The 22,030-nt window shown below is 41.9% G+C and overlaps 1 protein-coding gene across 1 annotated transcript; it reads right to left on the bottom strand.

The window, feature by feature from the left end:
- Positions 1 to 289: 289 nt before the first annotated feature.
- LOC144785044 (olfactory receptor 5AP2-like) lies at positions 290 to 20,320 on the bottom strand. Its single transcript, XM_078664162.1, has 3 exons — positions 19,906 to 20,320; positions 19,482 to 19,597; positions 290 to 2,213 (listed from the first exon to the last, which is right to left on the bottom strand). Exon 3 carries the CDS (start codon positions 2,206 to 2,208, stop codon positions 1,255 to 1,257), a length of 954 nt encoding a protein of 317 aa, XP_078520288.1. The 5' UTR covers positions 2,209 to 2,213; positions 19,482 to 19,597; positions 19,906 to 20,320; the 3' UTR covers positions 290 to 1,254.
- Between the last annotated feature and the right edge of the window lie 1,710 nt (positions 20,321 to 22,030).

Raw genomic sequence — 22,030 nt, 5'->3', positions numbered from 1 at the left:
GTTATAATGTACCCAGGAGGTATTGGCTCCTACCAATATGCAGAAACCTGGGGTTTAGACAGATACGGGAGGCCATCAGAGTTATGAGAAGTGAAACTCATCCGCTGATTGTTTTTGCTGTGTCCCGTTTCCTTAACTCTATGTGGCTCAGGCGTTGTAAGTTTTTAACCCCTCCCCGTACACATTAAATATACCCCTTCTGTTTCCCACTGCTTCGAGCTCATTAAATCATGAATATACTGTTTTAAATGTTTTTTAAATTTTAATTTGTTTTAACTGTCATGAAATCTGTACAGTCCATTGTTAATGGCTATATTCTGCAATGTTTACTGATGTTTTTACTGTCTAAATTCAGTGATATATGCATTGTATTTTTTGCTTTTATTGGAAATGGTTTTGTGCTTCTAGAATAAAAAAATGTATACAAAAATTATTAATTAACCCCTTGTAGCCAGAATTTAGAGCAAACACCCTTGAGTTAGGACAGGCTGTATTCTATTTTTGCAAATAACAAGCGCAAAAACATTTATATTGCATTTTTAAAAAGTACATTTACCATTTTAAAATGAGACCAACATTTTAAAAATTTGATAAATGGAACCAGAGAAGTGAATTTTTAAAACATTTTAGTGTAAAAATGTGGCAATAAAAATATAGCACCCAAATTAAGTCAATATTCACAGTAGACCAAGACTAATCTGAGATTTGTGTCAAATGCCAAAACTAAATTCTTGCTTGCACCACTTTTAAATACTAGGCACCCTTTTTTGTAGGCTACAGGGCTGACTTATTTAATATTTAAATGTAGGGTTCTTTCCCATCAAAAGGGTTCTTTTGACATATTTGGATTCTTGTTTACAAGCTGTAGCAGTCAGGCATGCCTGGTAGGCTGAAGTCATTTTCTTTCTTTGTCAGCCTAATGGATCTCATAATATGTGCTGAAATCCCTAGGTGACATTTACCTTTTTCAAGACATTGGCAAATGTTCCTAAACCATATACTATGATTTTAGTGGGAAGTTAACCATGCCAATTAGTTATTGTACATTTTTTCAATGCTTTAGGGGTCTGAGCACGTACAATGGTGACTAGCCAGCACTGCCCCTGAAGCTGAGTTCAAAAATCAGAAAAAACAGTCAGCACTAAAGAGGGTGATCAAGCAAAAAGAGTGTTTTTCTCAAAATTTGCATTATATTAATTATATATAAATAGATTTACTGCGCAGGTTACTAAACTCTGATCAAAGCATCACCGTTTACACAGTACGGTGTGAAATGTATCTGCCAATCATTCTTTTCAGTGCTTCTTTTACTTGGTTGTTCCTCAGGCAGTAGATGAAAGGATTGATCATAGGGGTCACAACTGTATACATGACCGTCATAAGTTTGTCCTTCTGGAGTGAGTAGCTTGATGTGGGCCGGATGTAGTTAAAAAGTACAGTACCATAGTACAAGGTGACAACAATTAAGTGAGAGGAACAGGTAGAAAAGGCTCTGTGCCTCCCTTCCTTTGACTGCATCTTCAAAATTGTATATATAATACAAATGTAGGAGACAACAACAGACATTAGGGTCAACAGCAAAATGAAGCAGGACTCGGTTAAAATAAGCAGTTCATAGCTGGCTGTGTCTGAGCAGGACAGCATCAGCAGTGGCGGAACATCACAGAAGAATTGCTGGATCTGGTTGGGTCCACAGTAGGTAAAATTCGAAATAAGCACACTGTACAACAAGGAATGCAGAAAGCTAAACACCCATGAACTAGTTGTCAGAATGGTGCAGACTTTAGTGCTCATGAGAGTGGTGTAACGCAGCGGGTGGCAGATCGCTACATATCTGTCTATTGCCATTGCCGCTAAAATAAAAATCTCTGAGGTGGCAAAGAAAGCAAAAAAGTACAGTTGAGTAATACAGCCACGAAAGGGAATTGTCTTATTGTCCAATAGGAGATTTGACAGCATTTTAGGAAGGAGAACGGTGGTCAAGCCCATGTCAAGAACAGATAGGTTTAACAGGAAGAAATACATTGGAGTGTGAAGCTGTGAGTCAGCCACAATGAGGGTGCTAATACTGGCATTTCCACCTAAAGTGATTAGGTACATTGCCAGGAAAAGGAAAAACAGGACTGTGTTCTGCCCTGGATGGTCTGAGAGTCCCATCAAGATAAATTCTTTCACCACGGTTAGATTTCTCAGTTTACTTTGTGCCATTGGATCTGCAAGAATAAAGAAAACATTCTCAGAAGAATTTCTTTACATTTTATATTCTTCGAGCTAATTTAGATCTCTATGTAAATAACAAATATTTTAAGTTTTACAGACAACCCTAAAGCCCTTAATATTTGGCCACAAAGGTAGAATTGTAAACCTATTCCCTCGAAAAGCAGTGATCATAATTTACTTGATGTATCATACTATCAAACAGATTACAGCTTAAATGATCAGTAAATTCAATGGCAATGTCACATGTGATCTCTCAGTTGTGGTATCACTAATTACATTGTAGCCAAAGAAATATCCAAATTAACAGGTAAACACATAGACGCGCGCACACACCCATGCATACAGAAACCCACACACACCTATCACAGTTGTACATTCTTTTTACAGACCTCAATGCACAGGTTATTTATACAAATATTGGCAAAAATATATCCTCTATAACTACTTGTCAGGTGTTTTACTCTAAACACACAGGTGTTTCAATATCCTAATGACTTCTTTCTTTCAAATGGAATTCCAAAATACGTAAGGTTTCTTTTCAGCCATTCACTTGTTTAGGAAAACCTTCCTCTGACATTGGTTATTTGTAGTATCTCTCATATTTTGTACCAGCCCAAAGTATTACTGTCCAAGTATACTGGAAAAGGAGTACACTTTCTGCATTATGCAATGGTATGCAAAATTAAATACACATTGAGCATTATGGTATTTAAACATGCTTTCTGCAAGTATTTCAAGGCATGCTCAGAGAATAGTGCCCTCCCCCTTCCCCTTTGCCACGACCACTTGCATCGGTGGAAAACCTCAATCATAATGATAAAAGACAAACAGAGCTCAGTGAATTATGGATACACAAATGAACCTCGCCACAGCTGATTTTTGGACAATCCACCTTAAGTGCTTCTCACAGGAATTAAATGCAGATCACAAGCGGGCAATGCACGTTTATTTCTGGATGAATGACTGACACTTTTAAAAGAAAATATAGTGCTGCAAATTTTTTTTATATCAAATATATTGCTTCAGATTTGTTGTAATCGGCAGTATTTTCTTGTGGTGGGCAATAAATTCAAGTCCACCGGCAGAGTTCACAGAGTTTTGGCCACTCAGTGTTGGACTTGTAATGTGGAGTTCTGGTCAAACTCTGTCAATCGCCATGTGTCAGAGTTTTTTATCCTGCAAGGCTTGATAATGGTAAGATGGTGAGTGCAAGTGAGAATTGACATTCTCTAGTGCCATTTTGGGTGCAACAGGGCACCTTGTGTGATTTTCTCAATGTAAGGGGTGGCGGGCAGCCGCAGGAGTTTGCAACCATTTGTGGTGAGAAATCTGCAGCTCAAGTAGAAAATCTACTGGAGTGGCAGCAAAGAAGCCGCACCCTCTGGCATGCCACATGGTGTCGTTTAAGCAGATTTTGAAGCAAGGAACAAGCTCCTGGTGCTAAACATCTTGCTGAGTTTTCATGTACCCTCCATGGAATTCCGCAAGTGAAACTCCACGAGTTCCGCCCACCCCTTCTTTTACATGGCAAACTCACAAGTCACAAACATTTTGAGAGTAATTGATCTGAAAATTCTTGCAATTTACTTTCACAAGTTATATGAAATTGCAGGACATTTTTGTGAAATAGCATGTAATTACATGATATAGAAAGTCATCATTTAGCAGTGTATTTTAGAGCGAAATGCATCCTTGCAACAATTTTTGATGTAAGGACACATTGCACTGGCATGAAAACACAAATAAACAACAGCCTGGTGTAAACCGAGACGGTCTGCCATGCATGCGGCGATACCGCACACCGGATCAGGATCCAGCTTTTTAACATTGCGACAGTTGCTGCTGATGGCAGCACCCGCAGCGATGCTAAAATGTCATGTTGTACATTTCACAGCACTATGTGGCAGGCACCACACGGTGCCTTCCACTTAGTGCTGAGAGATGTAGGGCGTTCCATGCACCCTCGCTTCCCCCAATACAACAGGGGCCCCAACCCAATCCCCTCCAGCCTTTCCATGGTGGTGGAGCGGCTGTCTAGAGCCCTCATCTTAAATTGGCTGATGGTGCCTGCTAGGCACCACCACCATTTTACTGGTGAAGACTGCTCTGCCAGGCAATCCGAAGGTTGGGGTGAGATTCCCCCCACCATCATAATTTGGTGAAGGGTAACTCGCGGTCGGCATATGGAAGGACCTCCACCGCATGGCTGGCGGTTGGCGGTCTTTCTGCCATCGTAATCGTCCACATAGTTTGAGAATTTCACATTATTAGCGTAAGGTGATTACACTCATGCAATTTACATTTATCCCAGGCCTACCAGAGAATGTGTTGCTTGCATGTGAACTATGGATATACTTCTAGTAGTAGTAGTTATTTTAGTAGTTCAATGCCACACATACCTTACCAGTTTTGTTTTCAAGGCCACTTTGGCCAATGCACGTTGACACATACACATCTCTACTTCCAACATTTACCAGTCATGTTAGATGCAAGGTCCATAAATTTTCCCCTGGAACTTCACCAGGATTCTTATTAAATGCTGTTATGAATGCACTAGTCACCCAGAACACATAGCATATTTCCCTTGTAAGGCTGGATTCTTGATGCAGTGGTACCTTTTAATATTTTACACTATGGGTGCAAAAAGAAAACACACATCCTATTTTTCCTCAGGAGTGATATGGTGGGGTTTGAGGTCACATAACATCTGGTGACTGATTATAATGGTACACTTCTTTCCTGCTGACTTAAGAGGGACTTCTTGTAATGACCTGCAGTCTGCACCTTTTGTGTTGTCTTCAGACACGACCTCAAGTAACAACCTGAGGTACTGTACCTTTCAGAAGGTAATATATTAGAAAGTAAGGAGCAGATAAAGTTTTGAAAAATGGGTCAGGATATCAGGATGATTGTATCTGTAATATCTTCAAAATTAGACATTTTATTGGCAAATTGAACAGGCACTAAAGTTCACTCAGTAATGGGCAGGCTGTCATCTTTTCAGTGTTTTTAGTTTGTTACAGTGATGTTTCTCAGTGCTTTTCAAACCTTTTGAAATCAGTGTTTATTAGTGTTTAGTCAGCTGGCTAATCCCCAAAATAGATAGAAAGACAGAAAGTTTGTTTTTACAAAACATGTTTTTTTTGCAGTGATTGTTATAAAACTTGTATTTTATTTAAAAGAGAAGTAATATGGGAAGGTAGAGTATTTCCATTGGCAATCTGTCCCATGGACATTTGTTAGATTGTTTGAAGCATCGAAATTCTGTATATTGCACTGCCACATCGTATTACTCTCTCACGCATCATTGACTATCACAGTCACTAAAATAATAAGATCAGGTATAAAATATGCTTCTAAAGCCTGCATATTTAATTCAAGTACAAAAAAATTGGAGGTAAAAGGATGACAAAATAATAATTTACTGAGAATAGTCTTAGACCAATATTTTTGCTGCTACCTTATAATACAAAGTTACATTGTTTTACTACCCTTAAAAAAAAGAAAGTTAAAGTACTCATTTTCTCTCACTTTCTTTTCTTTGAATGACATTTCAGTTTGTAGTTGTGCAGGTGTTTACCAATGTATATCTTCAAACTGATAGGGACTGCTTCTACTTTGGTGAGGTTTTATCAGTTATAGGGTTTAACCTAAAGCACAATAGCCTGGTTATAGTGTTAATCTGAAAATGCAGTTAGAGTCAATGAGTGAAAGTGCAAATCTGAACACTTATAAAGGAATACAGGGTGATGAAAAAATCTGAACACAAGCAATTGAGTTAATTCTTGCGCTATGATGGCATTCCTGGAATGATAGTGCATACCCCTCATAAAGCTTTTACTGGCATAAAAACAGCAATTATTGACATATGTTATGCCCTCTTGAAACAATGTGTTATCACCCATCCTGTTGTTATGACCAGTCATGGTCCTGACCTCACAACGTTAGATGCCAAAGCACCAGCACAGTAAAGAGACAATAACATTGTCACCCCTGGTGTACTAAGTGATAGAAAACTGTTTTCTGTAATTGGCAAAAGCAATTTTTGAATTAAAAACAAGCGAGCAAGGGGGCGTGGCCAAGCCGTGGCATTGAAGCCTCCGTATGATAGCCCAGCACAATCCTGGCTGTCTCTGTACTCACGGCCCATCGAGACCCTGCAATGCCTGGCGCGAGCTCCGCATCTGCTGGTGCATTGATGACCCTGTTTCCAGCTACGCAAATCGCCCGCAACTAGCTTGAACATCACTCTGGGCTTTGGTAAAGCGGAGTCAGCAGCGGCCTTCGGCGCTGCCTCCTGTGGCCTTGGAGTTGATGTCCCTGTGGAGAGCCTGTCTCTTGAGAAGGGGGCCGAAAACGATTTCCTGCCTGTGGCACGGACAGCGTTGAGTGCACTGCAGGTTCTACCCTCCACGTTTACACTGACTGCCGTGGGCCCCCCCTTGTTTCAAGCCCTCGCGGGGGCCGTGCATTCCATCGGCGGCACTCCTGTAGGCCTCTGAGGTGATAGGGTCCTCGTGGGCAGGGGAGGCGGCCTTTCAGCCCCACTAGGTGGCGGTGGGGAGGGTGAGCATTTTGGGGCACTGTGAGTCTCCCTTTTATCTGCACAGCAACCCGCGTGTGGGGATTTGCCTTCCTGTCGAACCTCTCATCTTTGCCCTGAGACTACTGCCTTGTATTGCATTACGGCCCTCCCAGTCCTCAGAAACTCGTCCCACTGCTCATGGGGGTCAGCCTGCCTGCTTATCCTGCCTGGGCCCAAGCCAGTACACCACAGCGTGGCATAACCTATCAATCTTGGCCACTTGATGCTTTGGTCAGCTCTTACTAACTTCAGATGACACTTGTGCACTGCCGCAAATCCCCGGAAAACTCTTGACTTGTTGCCTTCGTCTGCCACATGGCTGGGCTGCTTGTGGTGCGCCTATGAGCACCCCCTAGGTGCCGCCACGCAGGATCCTCGCCCTGCGCTGCACCTGTTGGAGCCATCGGGGGCACGTTCTTCACCACACCCGGGTTACTCAAATATGGGCAAAAAAGACCCCAAGCAGAGAATACTTATGTTGTGGCCACAGAAGGAGTACAAGAACGCAGCGCTGATATGGAAGAGGGTGGCCAGGCATTAACTGCGGCTCCGGCAATAACATTTTCCAATCCGGATTTACTTGCAGAACTTAGGGCTGGGTTCAAATCTTTGGACAACAAATTTGACAAGTTGGAGAAACGCTTGGATACTCACGACGTTTGGACACTGCTGAAGGTCAGATCTCTGATCTGGAAGACGGCAACAAGCAATCGACGAAGAGGATGGAACGCATGGAAAAAATCCTGAAAGACATTGCAATTAAGAACAAAGATTTGGAATTGCGCGGCCGACACATCAACCTTCGTATTATTGGGGTAACAGAATCGACAAACACAGGAAGAATGGACACGTTTGTGGAAACCATGCTGGCAGACTTATTTGGGGAGTTCACCCCGGATTTGTAGTGGAGAGGGCGCATCGATCCTTGGGTCCTCAGCCCAACCCCGGCTGCCCTCCTAGGCCTATAATAGCTTGTGTCATGATCTTTCAGGACAGAGACACTGAGCTGAGGCTTGCAATGGAGCGGGGTCTCATTGCACCCTGACTTCACACTCATGGTTCAGAGGCACGCCGCAAGTTTACAGGTGTCAAGGCGACGCTACAAAATCTGGTCCTTCTATATGGAATGTTGAATCTGGCCCGACTGTGGGTCGACATCAACAGGCGCTCCCAAATCTTTGACAATCCTACTGACGCACACGCTTTTTGCAAGTCCTATAAGAATTCGGATGGCCGCTGAAGCGAGGTTGGACAAGCCCCTTCCCCACCACATAGCAGCTCTGTCACCAGTGTTGAGCTCTTTTCGAGCAAATGACCATCAGGCCTGAACTGTTGTAGTGATTGTCTATACTCTTTGCATGCTGTGTTTTTACTATGGCTCTAATTTTTTTAATATGATAATTGGGGCAGTAGATTTGGTTCATCACTGCTATCCTTCATTTGCTGGGCACCATCAAAGCATTGCCTCCCCCCTAGGTGTATAGCACATCGTTGTTCTCACAGATTACAATGCATCAGTCCTGGTCTTTCAATTTCCAAACAGGTTGTTTACAGGATGCATTTGATGCTTGGTTATTTGGTTATTTGCCTTGGGAATTGGGTTGCGAGGTTGGGTGGGTGGGAGGGGAAGTTACCCACAATGTTCAATGTTATTACAAAACCAGTTCCAAATATGGCCTTAGTCGATCACCAGCTTTCTTAATTTGACGCATGACGCACATGGTTGCAGCCCCTGACATATCTGACCACTCGTGAATCTATGTTGTGGGTAGAGAAATCTATCCAACAGAATGTGCGCGCTGTAAACATGAAACATATGTTTCTTCACAAAGTTCCATTTTATTGGTTTCAAAATTTGTTCGTCATTCAAACGGATTATTTTCTCCAAACCATGAGTGGTTTTAATACATCCTTGCAGACATAATGAACATCTTATGGTGCAATTCTCAATGATTCTTGTCGATATGTTATATATATACCCAATGCATTTCGGCTCGACAGAAGCGGGGACCCTTCGTCAGGGGTCTGTAAAAGAAGTTAAACAGGACCAATTCAAGACCTCCACAAAATAATATCACAATGCTGTATCATACAATGAGGAAATCTTAAGGCCTGCATGCATACCATAGGAACCAGCCAAATGAGTCGAAAATATACGTGAAAGCTCGTGACTTCAGTTACGTGTTGAATACTTGTCAGATAACGTGCATTTAATAAAAGCGAAAGAACCAATGTGAAATACCTCCAAATTCTTAAAGTATAACATAAACAGTCCCAATGTGGTGTCAAAAAACATGATAAAGTGCCCTGCGTGATATTTATAAATGCTGTGATGCGAGAGAAAGCACTAACGTGAAATAAACTGCATAAAGAAAGCTTACATCAGACCGGACGGTGCCGCGTCTCTCCGGTTTCAAAATTCGGAAGGTTTACCTAACACGGCTCTCAATTGGAGGTTGTCTAGGCTACGGGGTCACGTGGTAAGTGAAAAATCACCAATAGAAAGCACAGATAGAACCCAATGCGATACCATGTGATACGGGTGTCGTGACTTCATGTGCGGAAGTACGAGCAATGTGCACGGAAAGAATAGTGAGTGAATGAATAAAGTATTCGAAAAAATATATATGGAAAAGGAATTATAGGGAGGAAGGTCTTAATTGTGGAGCAAACTGAAACATAATACAATGCATAGTGAAACAATTGCAATCGAGTGTGACATATGCGATGCTAAACACAGTGAAATAGGGGATCAGGGCATCTCGAAAGTCAATGCTATGGATAAAATACCAGGTTACAAAAAACAAGAATGTTCAATCCGGTCATTCATCCCGATTGGATGCATGGAATTAAATTTTTTAATCCAAAAATACTCCATTCTCAGTCTCTGTTTCAATGGATCCATGTCACGACGTTGTGGGACAATCTCCAAAATCATGAATCTCAAATGAGAAATTTGATGACTAGCTTCTTTCCAATGACTGGCTATAGTGGACTTCATGTTGAGCAAACGGATGTTGCTCTTATGTTCGGTGATTCGAACCTTAATTTTGCGCTCAGTCTGTCCTACATATATTTAGCCACAAGGGCATTTGATGGCATAAATACAATTTGTGGTGTCGCAAGTACTGGTATGACGTAAGTTAATTTGATGACCTTGCGTTGGGTGGGTGAATGTTTTTCCCACTATAACATTGTTGCAGTGGGTACAGTTTAAACATCTCTGCATTCCTTTCCATATGACCTGAGTTTTCTCCGGAGTATTTAACAATTCTTTCAAATTCTTTGATCTTTGAAATGCGAAAGTAACTTTATCACTGTATAGATCTTGCAGGTCTGGTTCCATTCTAATCAGTGGCCAGTGTTTATTGATTATTCGTTTGATTCTGGTGGATTCTGTGGAATACTTCAAAACACATACAGTTTTTTTCTCTGTAGTTTTTTTCTTTTTCTTGTAGCAGTGTCGCTCTTGGTAATTCTGTGATTATTTTGAGAGATATATCAAGGATATCATGTGGATACCCTCTTCGTTGATATTTGAGAGTTTGCTGATCAAGTGAATCTTGTAAATCTTGGTCATTAGTGGTAATTCTTTTTAATCTGATATATTGAGACGTAGGTAGGTGTTTTTTTAGGGATTCTGGGTGAAAACTCTGAAATGAAAGACTGGCGTTTTTATCCGTCTTTTTCGTGTAAACTCTGGTGCTGATATTGTTGTTACGCAATGTGACTTCCACATCTAAAAATGGGATCGTTTCCCATTCAATCTTGTGTGTGAATCTGATGCGGTCATTTTTGTTGTTTAGTGATGCGATGTTTTCTTCCAGTTGATAACGAGGACCTTGCCAAATTAAAAAAATGTCATCAATGTAACGTTTGAACATAATGAGACCTTCAATCCAACATTGTTCCTGTAGAATGTGATCGGTTTCGAATTTATGCATGAAGATGTTGGCGTATGAGGGCGCCCCCCCAAAGCCCATAGAAGTGCCGTTACATTGGCTGAAGAACTGACCCTGCCATTCAAAATAACTGTGATATAATGCAAATTGCATCAGTTCAATGATGAAAATTCTCTGTGACTCTTCTAGATCACTGTTCAAAAGGCTCCATTCGAGAGCTTCAATGCCCTCATTGTTGGGGATGGATGTGTATAACGCAGTCATGTCAATCGTGCACAACCGATAGGTACTGTCTTTAACCAATGTCACTGATTTAAGCAAGTTTAAAAATGCTGTGGTGTCTTTGATGTGAGTGCTACTTTTTTGCACGATGGGTTGTAAAAACCGATCTACAAACTTACCAATGGGTTCAGAGATTGAACCGCAGGCCGAGACAATAGGTCTAAAAGGAGGTTTGATGGGATCCTTGTGGATTTTTGGCAACATGTACAAATGTGGTCTTCTAGGATATTTCATCTCGAAAAACTTATGAGTCTTTGAACTGATCCAGTTCATTTCCAATGCATGATCTATGATTTTTTGTAAGGTTTGTTGATATTCATTAGTGGGATCAAAATCCAACGGTAAATAAATGTCTTCGTTTCTAATGTGCTCACTCACGCTCTCGAGATAAAAGTCTGTATCCATCACGATGAGGGCACCGCCCTTATCTGCTTTCTGGAAGGTTAAGCTCTTGTCTTGATTAAGAATCTTTAAAGTGTCCCATTCATTAGGGGACAGATTACTTCTTCTCGGTTTAGTGAAAGGAATACGTTGAACTTCTGATGTCACAGATCTTTCAAAGGCTTCCAACGTCTTGTGGGAAAAAGGTACACAAAAGCTGCTTTTTGGTTTGAACTCTTTAACCCATATGTCTGTTGTTTGTGTTTCTTGCATGTCTTTGAAGAAAAATCTTAATTTTAGATTTCTGAAGAATTTGAAAAGTGCGATTTCTGTCTCTGCTTGGTTGGTTGGAACGATAGGTGGGCACAAAAGTAGTTCCTTTATTCAAAAGTTTTTTCTGCACCGGGGTCATGCAAGAAACACAAACAACAGACCTATGGGATAAAGAGTTCAAACCAAAAAGCAGCTTTTGTGTACCTTTTTCCCACAAGACGTTGGAAGCCTTTGAAAGATGATGATCTCAAAATCACAGAATTACCAAGAGCGACACTGCTACAAGAAAAAGAAAAAACTACAGAGAAAAAAACTGTATGTGTTTTGAAGTATTCCACAGAATCCACCAGAATCAAACGAATAATCAATAAACACTGGCCACTGATTAGAATGGAACCAGATCTGAAAGATCTATACAGTGATAAAGTTACTTTTGCATTTTCAAAGATCAAAGAATTTGAAAGAATTGTTAAATACTCCGGAGAAAACTCAGGTCATATGGAAAGGAATGCAGAGATGTTTAAACTGTACCCCCTGCAACAATGTTATAGTGGGGAAAACATTCACCCACCCAACGCAAGGTCATCAAATTAACTTACGTCATACCAGTACTTGCGACACCACGAATTGTATTTATGCCATCAAATGCCCTTGTGGCAAAATATATGTAGGACAGACTGAGCGCAAAATTAAGGTTTGAATCACCGAACATAAGAGCAACATCCGTTTGCTCAACATGAAGTCCACTATAGCCAGTCATTGGAAAGAAGCTAGTCATCAAATTTCTCAATTGAGATTCATGATTTTGGAGATTGTCCCACAACGTCGTGACATGGATCCATTGAAACAGAGACAGAGAATGGAGTATTTTTGGATTAAAAAATTGAATTCCATGCATCCAATCGGGATGAATGACCGGATTGAACATTCTTGTTTTTTGTAACCTGGTATTTTATCCATAGCATTGACTTTCGAGATGCCCTGATCCCCTATTTCACTGTGTTTAGCATCGCATATGTCACACTTGATTGCAATTGTTTCACTATGCATTGTATTATGTTTCAGTTTGCTCCACAATTAAGACCTTCCTCCCTAGAATTCCTTTTCCATATATATTGTTTCGAATACTTTATTCATTCACTCACTATTCTTTCCGTGCACATTGCTCGTACTTCCGCACATGAAGTCACGACACCCGTATCACATGGTATCGCATTGGGTTCTATCTGTGCTTGCTATTGGTGATTTTTCACTTACCACGTGACCCCGTAGCCTAGACAACCTCCAATTGAGAGCCGCGTTAGGTAAACCTTCCGAATTCTGAAACCGGAGAGACGCGCCACCGTCCGGTCTGATGTAAGCTTTCTTTATGCAGTTTATTTCACGTTAGTGCTTTCTCTCGCATCACGGCATTTATAAATATCAGGCATGGCACTTTATCATGTTTCTTTGTCACCACATTGGGACTGTTTATGTTATACTTTAAGAATACGGAGGTATTTCACGTTGGTTCTTTCGCTTTTATTAAATGCACGTTATCTGACGAGTATTCAACACGTATCTGAAGTCACGAGCTTTCACGTATATTTTTCGACTCATTTGGCTGGTTCCTATGGTATGCATGCAGGCCTTAAGATTTCCTCATTGTATGAAACAGCATTGTGATATTATTTTGTGAAGGTCTTGAATTGGTCCTGTTTAACTTCTTTTACAGACCCCTGACGAAGGGTCCCCGCTTCTGTCGACCCGAAATGCATTGGGTACATATATATAACATATCGGCAAGAATCATTGAGAATTGCACCATAAGATGTTCATTATGTCTGCAAGGATGTATTAAAACCACTCATGGTTTGGAGAAAATAATCAGTTTGAATGACAAATGAATTTTGAAACCAATAAAATGGAACTTTGTAAAGAAACATATGTTTCATGTTTACAGCGCGCACATTCTGTTGGATAGATTTCTCTACCCACAACATAGATTCATTTTGTATAAGGCACGGTCAGACTACGTGCGACGAATGTAGCGCCAACCTGAGTTAAGAAGACTGATAACCAAAAAAAAATTGTGAACTATTTAGTGCACTGGGATTACATAGTTACATATCTGACCACTCGCCACTCAGGCTAATTACCTGGAACGTGCGTGGACTCAATAACCTAAAAAAAAGTAAACATGTGATACATTATTTGCAGCGACCTAACGTCAACATTGCCTTCTTGCAGGAGACTCATTTGCCCAAGGTTGACACCACACACTTTGCAACGGGATAGGGTGCTAACCGCTTCTTCTCTAACTAAAGTAATTATGCCCAGGTAACTGTGACTCCCATGCACAAACTCCTCCCTTTCTCTTTGACCTGCTGCCTGACTGACCAAGAGGGACGATACACAGTTGGGGACGGTACGCTGATGAGCCACATGGTCCCTCTTGTGTGTGTGTATGCCCCAAACGTCGACAGCTCCGACCTCTTCCACGAGCTTCATGCAAGACTGGTATGGGTACACACGGGCGGTTTGCTGATGGGTGGGGACTTTAATTTGCTCCTAGACGGTACCATTGATAGTTCATCAAGTGCGAAGTCCCCCAAGCCTCAGGCACAGCACTTTTTGCTGGACACTTGCAAAGCATTCCTGCTCGCGGATGCATGGGGAACCCACAACCCGGTGAATCCGGGTTCACACACTACTCAGCCCAACACAACACCTGGACCAGACTGGACTTTTGGCTGTTCTCCCCCACCCCCATCACTTGGTACACTGCAATATAAATACTCCCTTAGACTTACTCTGACCATGCCCCGGTCTTGTTAAAGCTTCGTCTCCCTAGGCCTGAGGGACTTGAACGACAATGGAGGTTTCTGGGTACGGCGCTAAATGACAAGTTATTTGTCTCTGAAATTGGGTATGCCATTGAGGAATACTTTGACCTAAACACGGGGTCGGTGGACACATGGGCTACTCTCTGGGAGGCCTTTAAGAAGTACATTAGTGGTGTTGCCATCACAAAACATGCCAGGGTCTTAAAGGATCTGCGGAATATGCTAGCGAACATCGAGCCACAGCTTGTAGCTTTCGAGGACTCTATACTGTGGTGAGGGTGAAAGACTGGGGCATACTTTGGCACAGTTGTTGAGGCCCCCGTATTTAAAGTCCTGCATAACAGAACTCCAATCTGACGAATGGGCTATGCTAACAGACGCATCTGATATCCAATATACTTTATTAGCCTATTACGAACGCCTGTACACCTCCAAACAAACACACACCTCCTCTGAGCGCAATTATTACTTTGCTGAAATTGCATTAGTGTACATGGATAAATATATGCAGGACTTCCTCGTAGAGCCATTCCCAAAAGATGAAATAACAGATGTTATAGCTGTGCTAAGTGGCTCTACTGCCCCCGGCCTTGATGTCTTCTCAGGGAACATTTATAAGCAATATAAAGATATCCTAGCCCCAAATGTCATAGAAGTTTATCACAAATCTTTAGAAAGAAACCAGTCGCCGCCTACCCTGCGGGAAGCAGTGATCATATTGCTGCCCAAACCTGGCAAGGAACCCTTGCTCTGTGGGTCCGGGAAACATCATTAACAACGCGGACAGTACACCGCAATGCTGTTACATCGCGTTCGTTACAATGACCACGATGTTACCACGCTATGCCATTACAACGGAAGTCTTTACATCGACTTGCACTAGATGGCGTGCTAACATTAAAAATAGTGTAGTTTACTATCCCAACACCTTCCCTATTGATAAGTGGACTGGAGTTGGAATAGTAAATTACACTTTGCTAATGTTAGCACGCCACCTAGCGCAAGTCGATGTAAAGACTTGCGTTGTAAAGGCATAGCGTGGTAACATCGCAGTCGTTGTAATAACCGCGATGTAACAGCACGCGTTGTAATAACACGCGTTGTAACATCATACATTCGTGGGTCCAACAGACCTTTATCTCTCCTGAACTTTGATTATAAAATACTAGTAAAAACAATCTTCACGCGTCTTGCTCTGCTGATGGACAAAATTATATCCCCTGTTCTTCTAACTTTATGGTACATGAGGAACTAGGAGTGGGCTATTTGAGCGATATCCTGTCCCTACGACCTCTGTTATGTTGGCTGAAAATGTGGTTATGTAAGGAAATCCCCCTGACACATTTGATAGTTAATGATTTTTTGGCTCTTGAAAACGCTCTATGCACTCCCTGGCTTAAGTATTTAAAAACATGTTTTACTGAGTTGGGCCGCCCTGAATTGTTTGAATACCCGTCAGGAATTGGGAAGGCAGACATTGATCAAGTCAAGCAGTTGTTCCATCAACATAAGAAGGCAGAGAGGGAGGGTGCTGAGTTAAAAAAAGTAAGTGTGAGGAAATGTATCATGGTTAAGACATGTCTGACAACAGAGCCTTATTTACTCGGCACTTTCAGCACTCACGATAAGTTCCTGCTTACAAGATTTAGATTCAATCAGTTCCAACATCTGCTTATCAGACCTAAAAAGGAGAGCTTCTGTAAAATTCCCTCGTCCTGTGGCTGCGACGGAAAGTCTCCACAGGACATGATGCATTTCACGTTTTTATGTAAATACTATGAATTCCCACGCAAACGCTTTTTAATCTCTCTTTTAAAAAAAATGAATTTTAACCAGATACGACCAGCCTTTTTATACTTACAATTGTTACACAGTAATGGTGTCCTTCAAGTTCTTGAATTTTTAAAATTGGTTCTTAAATTAAGATTATGTTTGGATCAATGAAAGAACTATTGTATGCAATGTACATAGCCCTCTCACTTTCTGGATTTAAAATGTAATTTGATGTATGTATTGTATGTATTTTATTGTACTTTTATGGTTGAAATACACCGAATAAAGTTTACTTTGATTTGATTTGATTTGATTTGATATCCCCTGTTCAATCGGGGTTTGTCCCTCGCAGATCTACTTTGCTAAATCTCCGTACTCTTTTTCCGATTCTGCACAGAATCAACCCGGCTACTCCGGCCGTAGCAGAACTACTAGATGCTGAAAAGGCATTTGTTTCCCTTGAATGGCCGTTTCTATGGACGGTCATGCGCTGGCTGGGCATGCCCTTTGGGTTCATCAACCTTACGATGCTGCTTTACTCGACCCCAACTGCCAGACTACGCTTATATGGCACGCTCTCCTGGTCCTTCACCCTATCTCGCGGTACTAGGCAGGGCTGCCTCCTATCCTCACTGCTCTTCATACTAGCTATGGTCCCCCTCATTTGACACTTTCAGGAGTGATACGTTCGGAATTCCCAAGACAACTTAGACCCTCTCATCCGAGACATCATCAAATTCGGCAAATTTTCTGACCTTGGTATAATTTGGCATAAGTCTGTGATTTTTCCCCTCACTGGTCCGATGGGACTGTGAATAGCCACTAACTTGGTGCTCGGACTCCGTTAGATATTGGGACATCAACGTACATTTACACACCAATGAAACCATATTGTCAAACTATGGAACGGCGATTCACACACTAGAAAAACAAGTGGACAGGTGGCTTAGACTACCGCTCTCAATTGCTGGGTGCATTGCGCTGATAAAAATGGTAGTCCTGCCCAAATTCTTGTATTTATTCAATAATATTCCAATTCCATTACCGAATCGTTCTTTGAGTCCATACGCACCCATCTTATTCAGTTGACTTGGGGGGCAAATGCCCTAGAGTCTGCTGGGAGATCATGACACTCCCATATCACAAGGGCGGTTTTGGCGTCCCTAATTTTCAGATATATTATTTGGTCGCTCAATGCAGCTACTCTAACACCTGGTTCCATCCCGACGCCAGAATCCCCTATTTACGCCCAGAGTCAGATCTCGTTCTTCTGGATACACTAAATTCAGTCTTACCCCTGGGTTATCCTCGTGACCCATCCGTCATTCAGACGGTCTCCACAAACAGCTGTGTCCGGATATTGGGATCACCGCCCCTACACTCCCCGCTTTTACCACTCCCGAATAAACGGTGGATACCCATCACAGGAGAGGGGATAGTGCAACGTACCCTTTCATTATTCGACATGACCTCCATTGGGGACCTTTACATAAATGGGCAAGTTTTTTCTGTCTCTTAAGGTGACAAGTTTACAGAGGCGACGTTTATGGACAAGTTTATACTTACTCAACTTGGTGCCGCAGTTAGGGCCAAGATTCCTGGTTACCCTGTCGAACCCGACCCATTCCCCCACTTGTCCATAGTTATTGACAATGACGCTGGGGATGTGAGGTCGGACCCTGCCGCGCCTGCCTTGTGTGTAAAGAAAACTACATTACCCAGGAGGCAATGGGGCAGGGTGTACTTAGGCGGAACTGCGCATCGGATGATGCACGTAATTCTGAATGCTTCCTGTTTCGATCGAGGAAGGAGTGGTGTTTTCCCGGAGCACGGAGGGGCTTTGCCTGTAGCTGTTCTTTGCCGGTCTGCCTCTGTAAGTACTTGCCCCGTTACTGAGCGGAGCACCGTGGTTTCCTTACTATGCGCTACCGTATCTTGCCTTGGTCGTGTCTTTTAGATTCGACGGTGTTTGGAGGGATTTCGGAGCAGAGCGCTGTAGTTGGTTGCTACGCGGTGCTGTTTCCTTTATGACTGTGCCTTAAGGGTTGGAGCGCAGAGGTGGCGGTTAACCTCGCGTTACCAATCGGAGAAGTTTCGGAGGTTCTTCTAAGGAACTGGAGCGCGGTGGCGGTCACAACCATTTGTTGTATGTTTTATGTATTATTATGACTGGAGCACAGTGGTGGTCGCAATCACATGCTGCCGGTTGGTAACCATACCCTATTTAATTTCTATACTGGAGCTTAGTAGCGGTCGCAACTACACGCTTCCAGTTTATTTGCTTTGATTGTTCTATCGAGGAGAAACTGGAGTGTTGTGACGGTCTCAGTCACGCATTGTCAGGTCCAGCCACGCACTAGCATGGTGCTTTAGACTTTGCACTGTTTATGACATTTAAGGATTGGTCTTTAGGATCCTGGCATATACCCTTACTGGAGATAGTATTAGAGAACAGAGACATTCATCTTGTTGTTATTTCCTTTTGGTCTTTTACTTTGGGAGGAAGGGACAAGAAGCATTTACAGTGGCCAGTTTGTATCTATGGTATGCTCATGGTCGCAAACATATAAAGAGAGTAAAGAGATTGAGCATAACAGAATCATTGACTGAATTTCTCATAACATGCTATTGTTTTACAGAGTGGCATAGAACCAGAAGAGAGTCCCTAAACGTTATATGTATCTTCAAATATGAATCATATATATGCCAGGTACAGTCGTATTTAGTGAGATCTGATGAGAGTAGTCATTTATTATTTGCTTTTGTCTTATACTTGTCTTTTGTAATTTCAGGTCTCCTTCCCAGCTGTTCCCTCCCTTTCCTTCCATTTTTCCCTCACCTGATGGTTCGAACACCCTGTATATATATAAACTCAGGGTGTTGGTAACGTCGGGAGGTGGACCTTTACTGGCATCAAACGAATCCTGCGGAGCACATCCTGACAGGGGAACACTTGGTTTCTAAACTATATAGATCTTGTATGGAGATAGTACCGGCACACAATTCTAAGGTACAGACCGCATGGGAGGCGGATCTGCGTCAGCCAATTACTGAGGACCAATGGGCTGCGTGCTGTCTGCAAACCAAGGTGATATCACTAAATAGCAGACACAAACTCACCCTCTTCAAATTCTCACAACGCATTTGCATCACTCCAGCGCTTTCCCATAAACTGGACCCTAACAGATCCCACTGCAGCCTATAATGCACATCCCCGCAAGCAGATTTTGCACACCTCACCTGGTCTTGTAGTTAGATCAGCGCATACTGGGCCAACATCCCCAACTACGGAAGTGGCCCTATTGGGATGTGTGAACAATGTCCCAAAGGCTGTTCGGAAATTCACCGCCGTGGGGCTACTCTTGGAAAAAAGGGAAATAGCGTTAAAATGGCGGAGTAGGGTGGCTCCGACGAGTAAAGACTGGCTAAACAGTATGGCATATTGTAACTTAAATTATGACTTGTACGCCTCCACGCTGCCCAGCTTATCCCACCCACGTGCCATTTGGGGCCCTCTCAAACAATACACGGCGATACCACAGCCCCAACCAGACGCACGGATGGATGCCGGCCTGGTGCCTGCGGGTATTGGTTGGTACAGGTTGACCCACACTATGGACATGGCAATATGCTTTCTATTATTAAAAATAGGATTTTTACTCACATAATGTCTTGCTTGAAGCGCAGGTACAGGCGTTGGAGATGTGGTGAGAGAGGCAGCACAATGTGCAAATACTCATCTGTTTGAACACACTATCAATACTTTGGTGCTGAATGCGATGTATTATATGACCTACTGGAGCTGGAATAACATTTTGTTTAACTTTTGAAACCGATAAATAAAGTTTTTAAAAAAAACACAAGCGAGCAAGATTTTTGTGAGGGAAAATGGGGAACATCTTGGATTTGCAACAATAAAACCCCCATTTATTGATTGATATGTCAGTTCTAGGCTCATGTGGTCAAGCGCTCTTGAGCTTCACAACAGAATACTTTTCCTTTCCTGAATAGACAGATAATCCAATGGCATCCACTACATCAAGTCTGATGGCGAGCCTTCTGGTCAACCACTCCGTCCCAGGCTTCAAAAGTAAACAACACAACAGAGCAAGTTTTAGTGTTTTGTAAAGTTTCAAAAAGAGTTTAAATTAGAAAGAGTACTTCTACAATCTGACTAGGAAAGGCTAATGGAAGAGCATCAGTATTGATCACAGAAAAAGGGTCTAGTATATTCAATAACATTCAGCAAAAGCAGATGCAAAAATTGTGTTTGATTTTTAGTATCATTTGATAATAACACAGGTAAATACAAGTCACCAAGGCAATTTGAATTGACAACCCATTTATGCACTTCACAGGACATAAACCAAGTAGGAAACAGTGAAAGGAGTAGTTACCAAGAGCAATGTCAAGTTATATGACATAAAAGTAAAAGACTAAAGTGTTGACAGATTCTATAAGTAAAAGTAACTTGGATATACCAATAAGAAAGTCAATCTAGCTCCTAAAAAGGTACCTTGTTGCAATCAGTGACATTGTAATGTGTTCAAAGTATTTTGTGTTGAATTGAGACGTGAAAGGGATAAAATAAAACTACTGAATATTTTTCCACTAAACAGTTAGTATATAATGGTCACACATATTGAGAGTAGGTAGCCTAATCAGTTTGAAGCTGTGAGAAAATAGATCATGACTCTCTTCAGTGTTTGCCTTTGAAAACCCTTTACCTTTTCCGCTTCCCTCATGAGGTTTCAGTCTATCAGGTGTAAGTGTATTGTGAGGCTGCCAAAACATTGGATGGCTAGTTACAGCTCCACGTCATTCTTGCAGGCCTTTCAAAACAAAAGATTGTCCCTAAAGGGGTTGTTTATTGACATACTTCCATACTTCAGAAGCAGCCTGACACAATGGCTCAAACGCTTGTGATAACGTCTGCACTGGTGTAATGTAACATATTCATATATGTAGTGGAATTCTCGATGCAACCATGCCCAACTCTTGTCTTGTAAGAAAGTGGGTTACCAGTTGAGGGGAGTGAACCCCTTCTCAAGCAGCAAACACAATCTTTGTCAGACTGAGGTCACAAGCAAACCCCAAATTAAGTTGTGCTCAACCACCTGGTAGCTCGACACAGAGCAGTCAAGCATAACTTAGAGGCAATGTGTAAAGCATGTATGCAGCACTTCAAACAGTAATACAGTGTGAACACAACACAAGAAGAACCCCACACCAGATTTGAACAATGGAGTGAATTTTAACAAATAAAACATTATAATTAATACAAGAATCCAATCAGTAGAACTAGAGATATGCAAGTTTAAATACTTAAACAAAAATAGTGTCAAAAGTACAAAATGCCAACTGTGGTTATCTGTTCACGTTAGACTGGGACTTGCAGCCAGATTCATCAAACTAAAATCGGCTCCAAAGGGCCAGATTCTGCGAATTTGGCCCTTTGCGAGCGCCATTTTGCATTTGGGATTCATCATCCCAAATGCAAAAATCGCAATTATAGAAATCGCTAAATTGCGATTAATTGCATTTAAGGAATCCTTAAATGCAATTAATGAACCATTTTAAAATTGCGAATTTGCAATCTGGGGCCGCTATTTACCGCGAAGTCTAACTACGTGGTAAATAGCAAAAACTTTGAAAAATGCACTAAAGTGCATTTTTCTAACTTTCATGTTGCGCACACACATGCCCTAAGGGCATGTGTGTGCGCAACATATCTGCACACATCAATTTCAGGGGTGCAACAGGGTGTCCTTTGGACACCCCTGCCCCCT

The sequence above is a fragment of the Lissotriton helveticus genome, chromosome 10 (assembly GCF_964261635.1).
Source record: "Lissotriton helveticus chromosome 10, aLisHel1.1, whole genome shotgun sequence".
Taxonomy (NCBI): Eukaryota; Metazoa; Chordata; class Amphibia; order Caudata; family Salamandridae; genus Lissotriton; species Lissotriton helveticus.
Note: the sequence above shows the minus strand (reverse complement) of the source record. Positions and strands in the feature narration are given on the sequence as shown.

Excerpts from the sequence above, each read along its gene's own strand:
- LOC144785044 (XM_078664162.1), bottom strand. The coding sequence starts at position 2,208 with ATGGCACAAAGTAAACTGAGAAATCTAACCGTGGTGAAAGAATTTATC.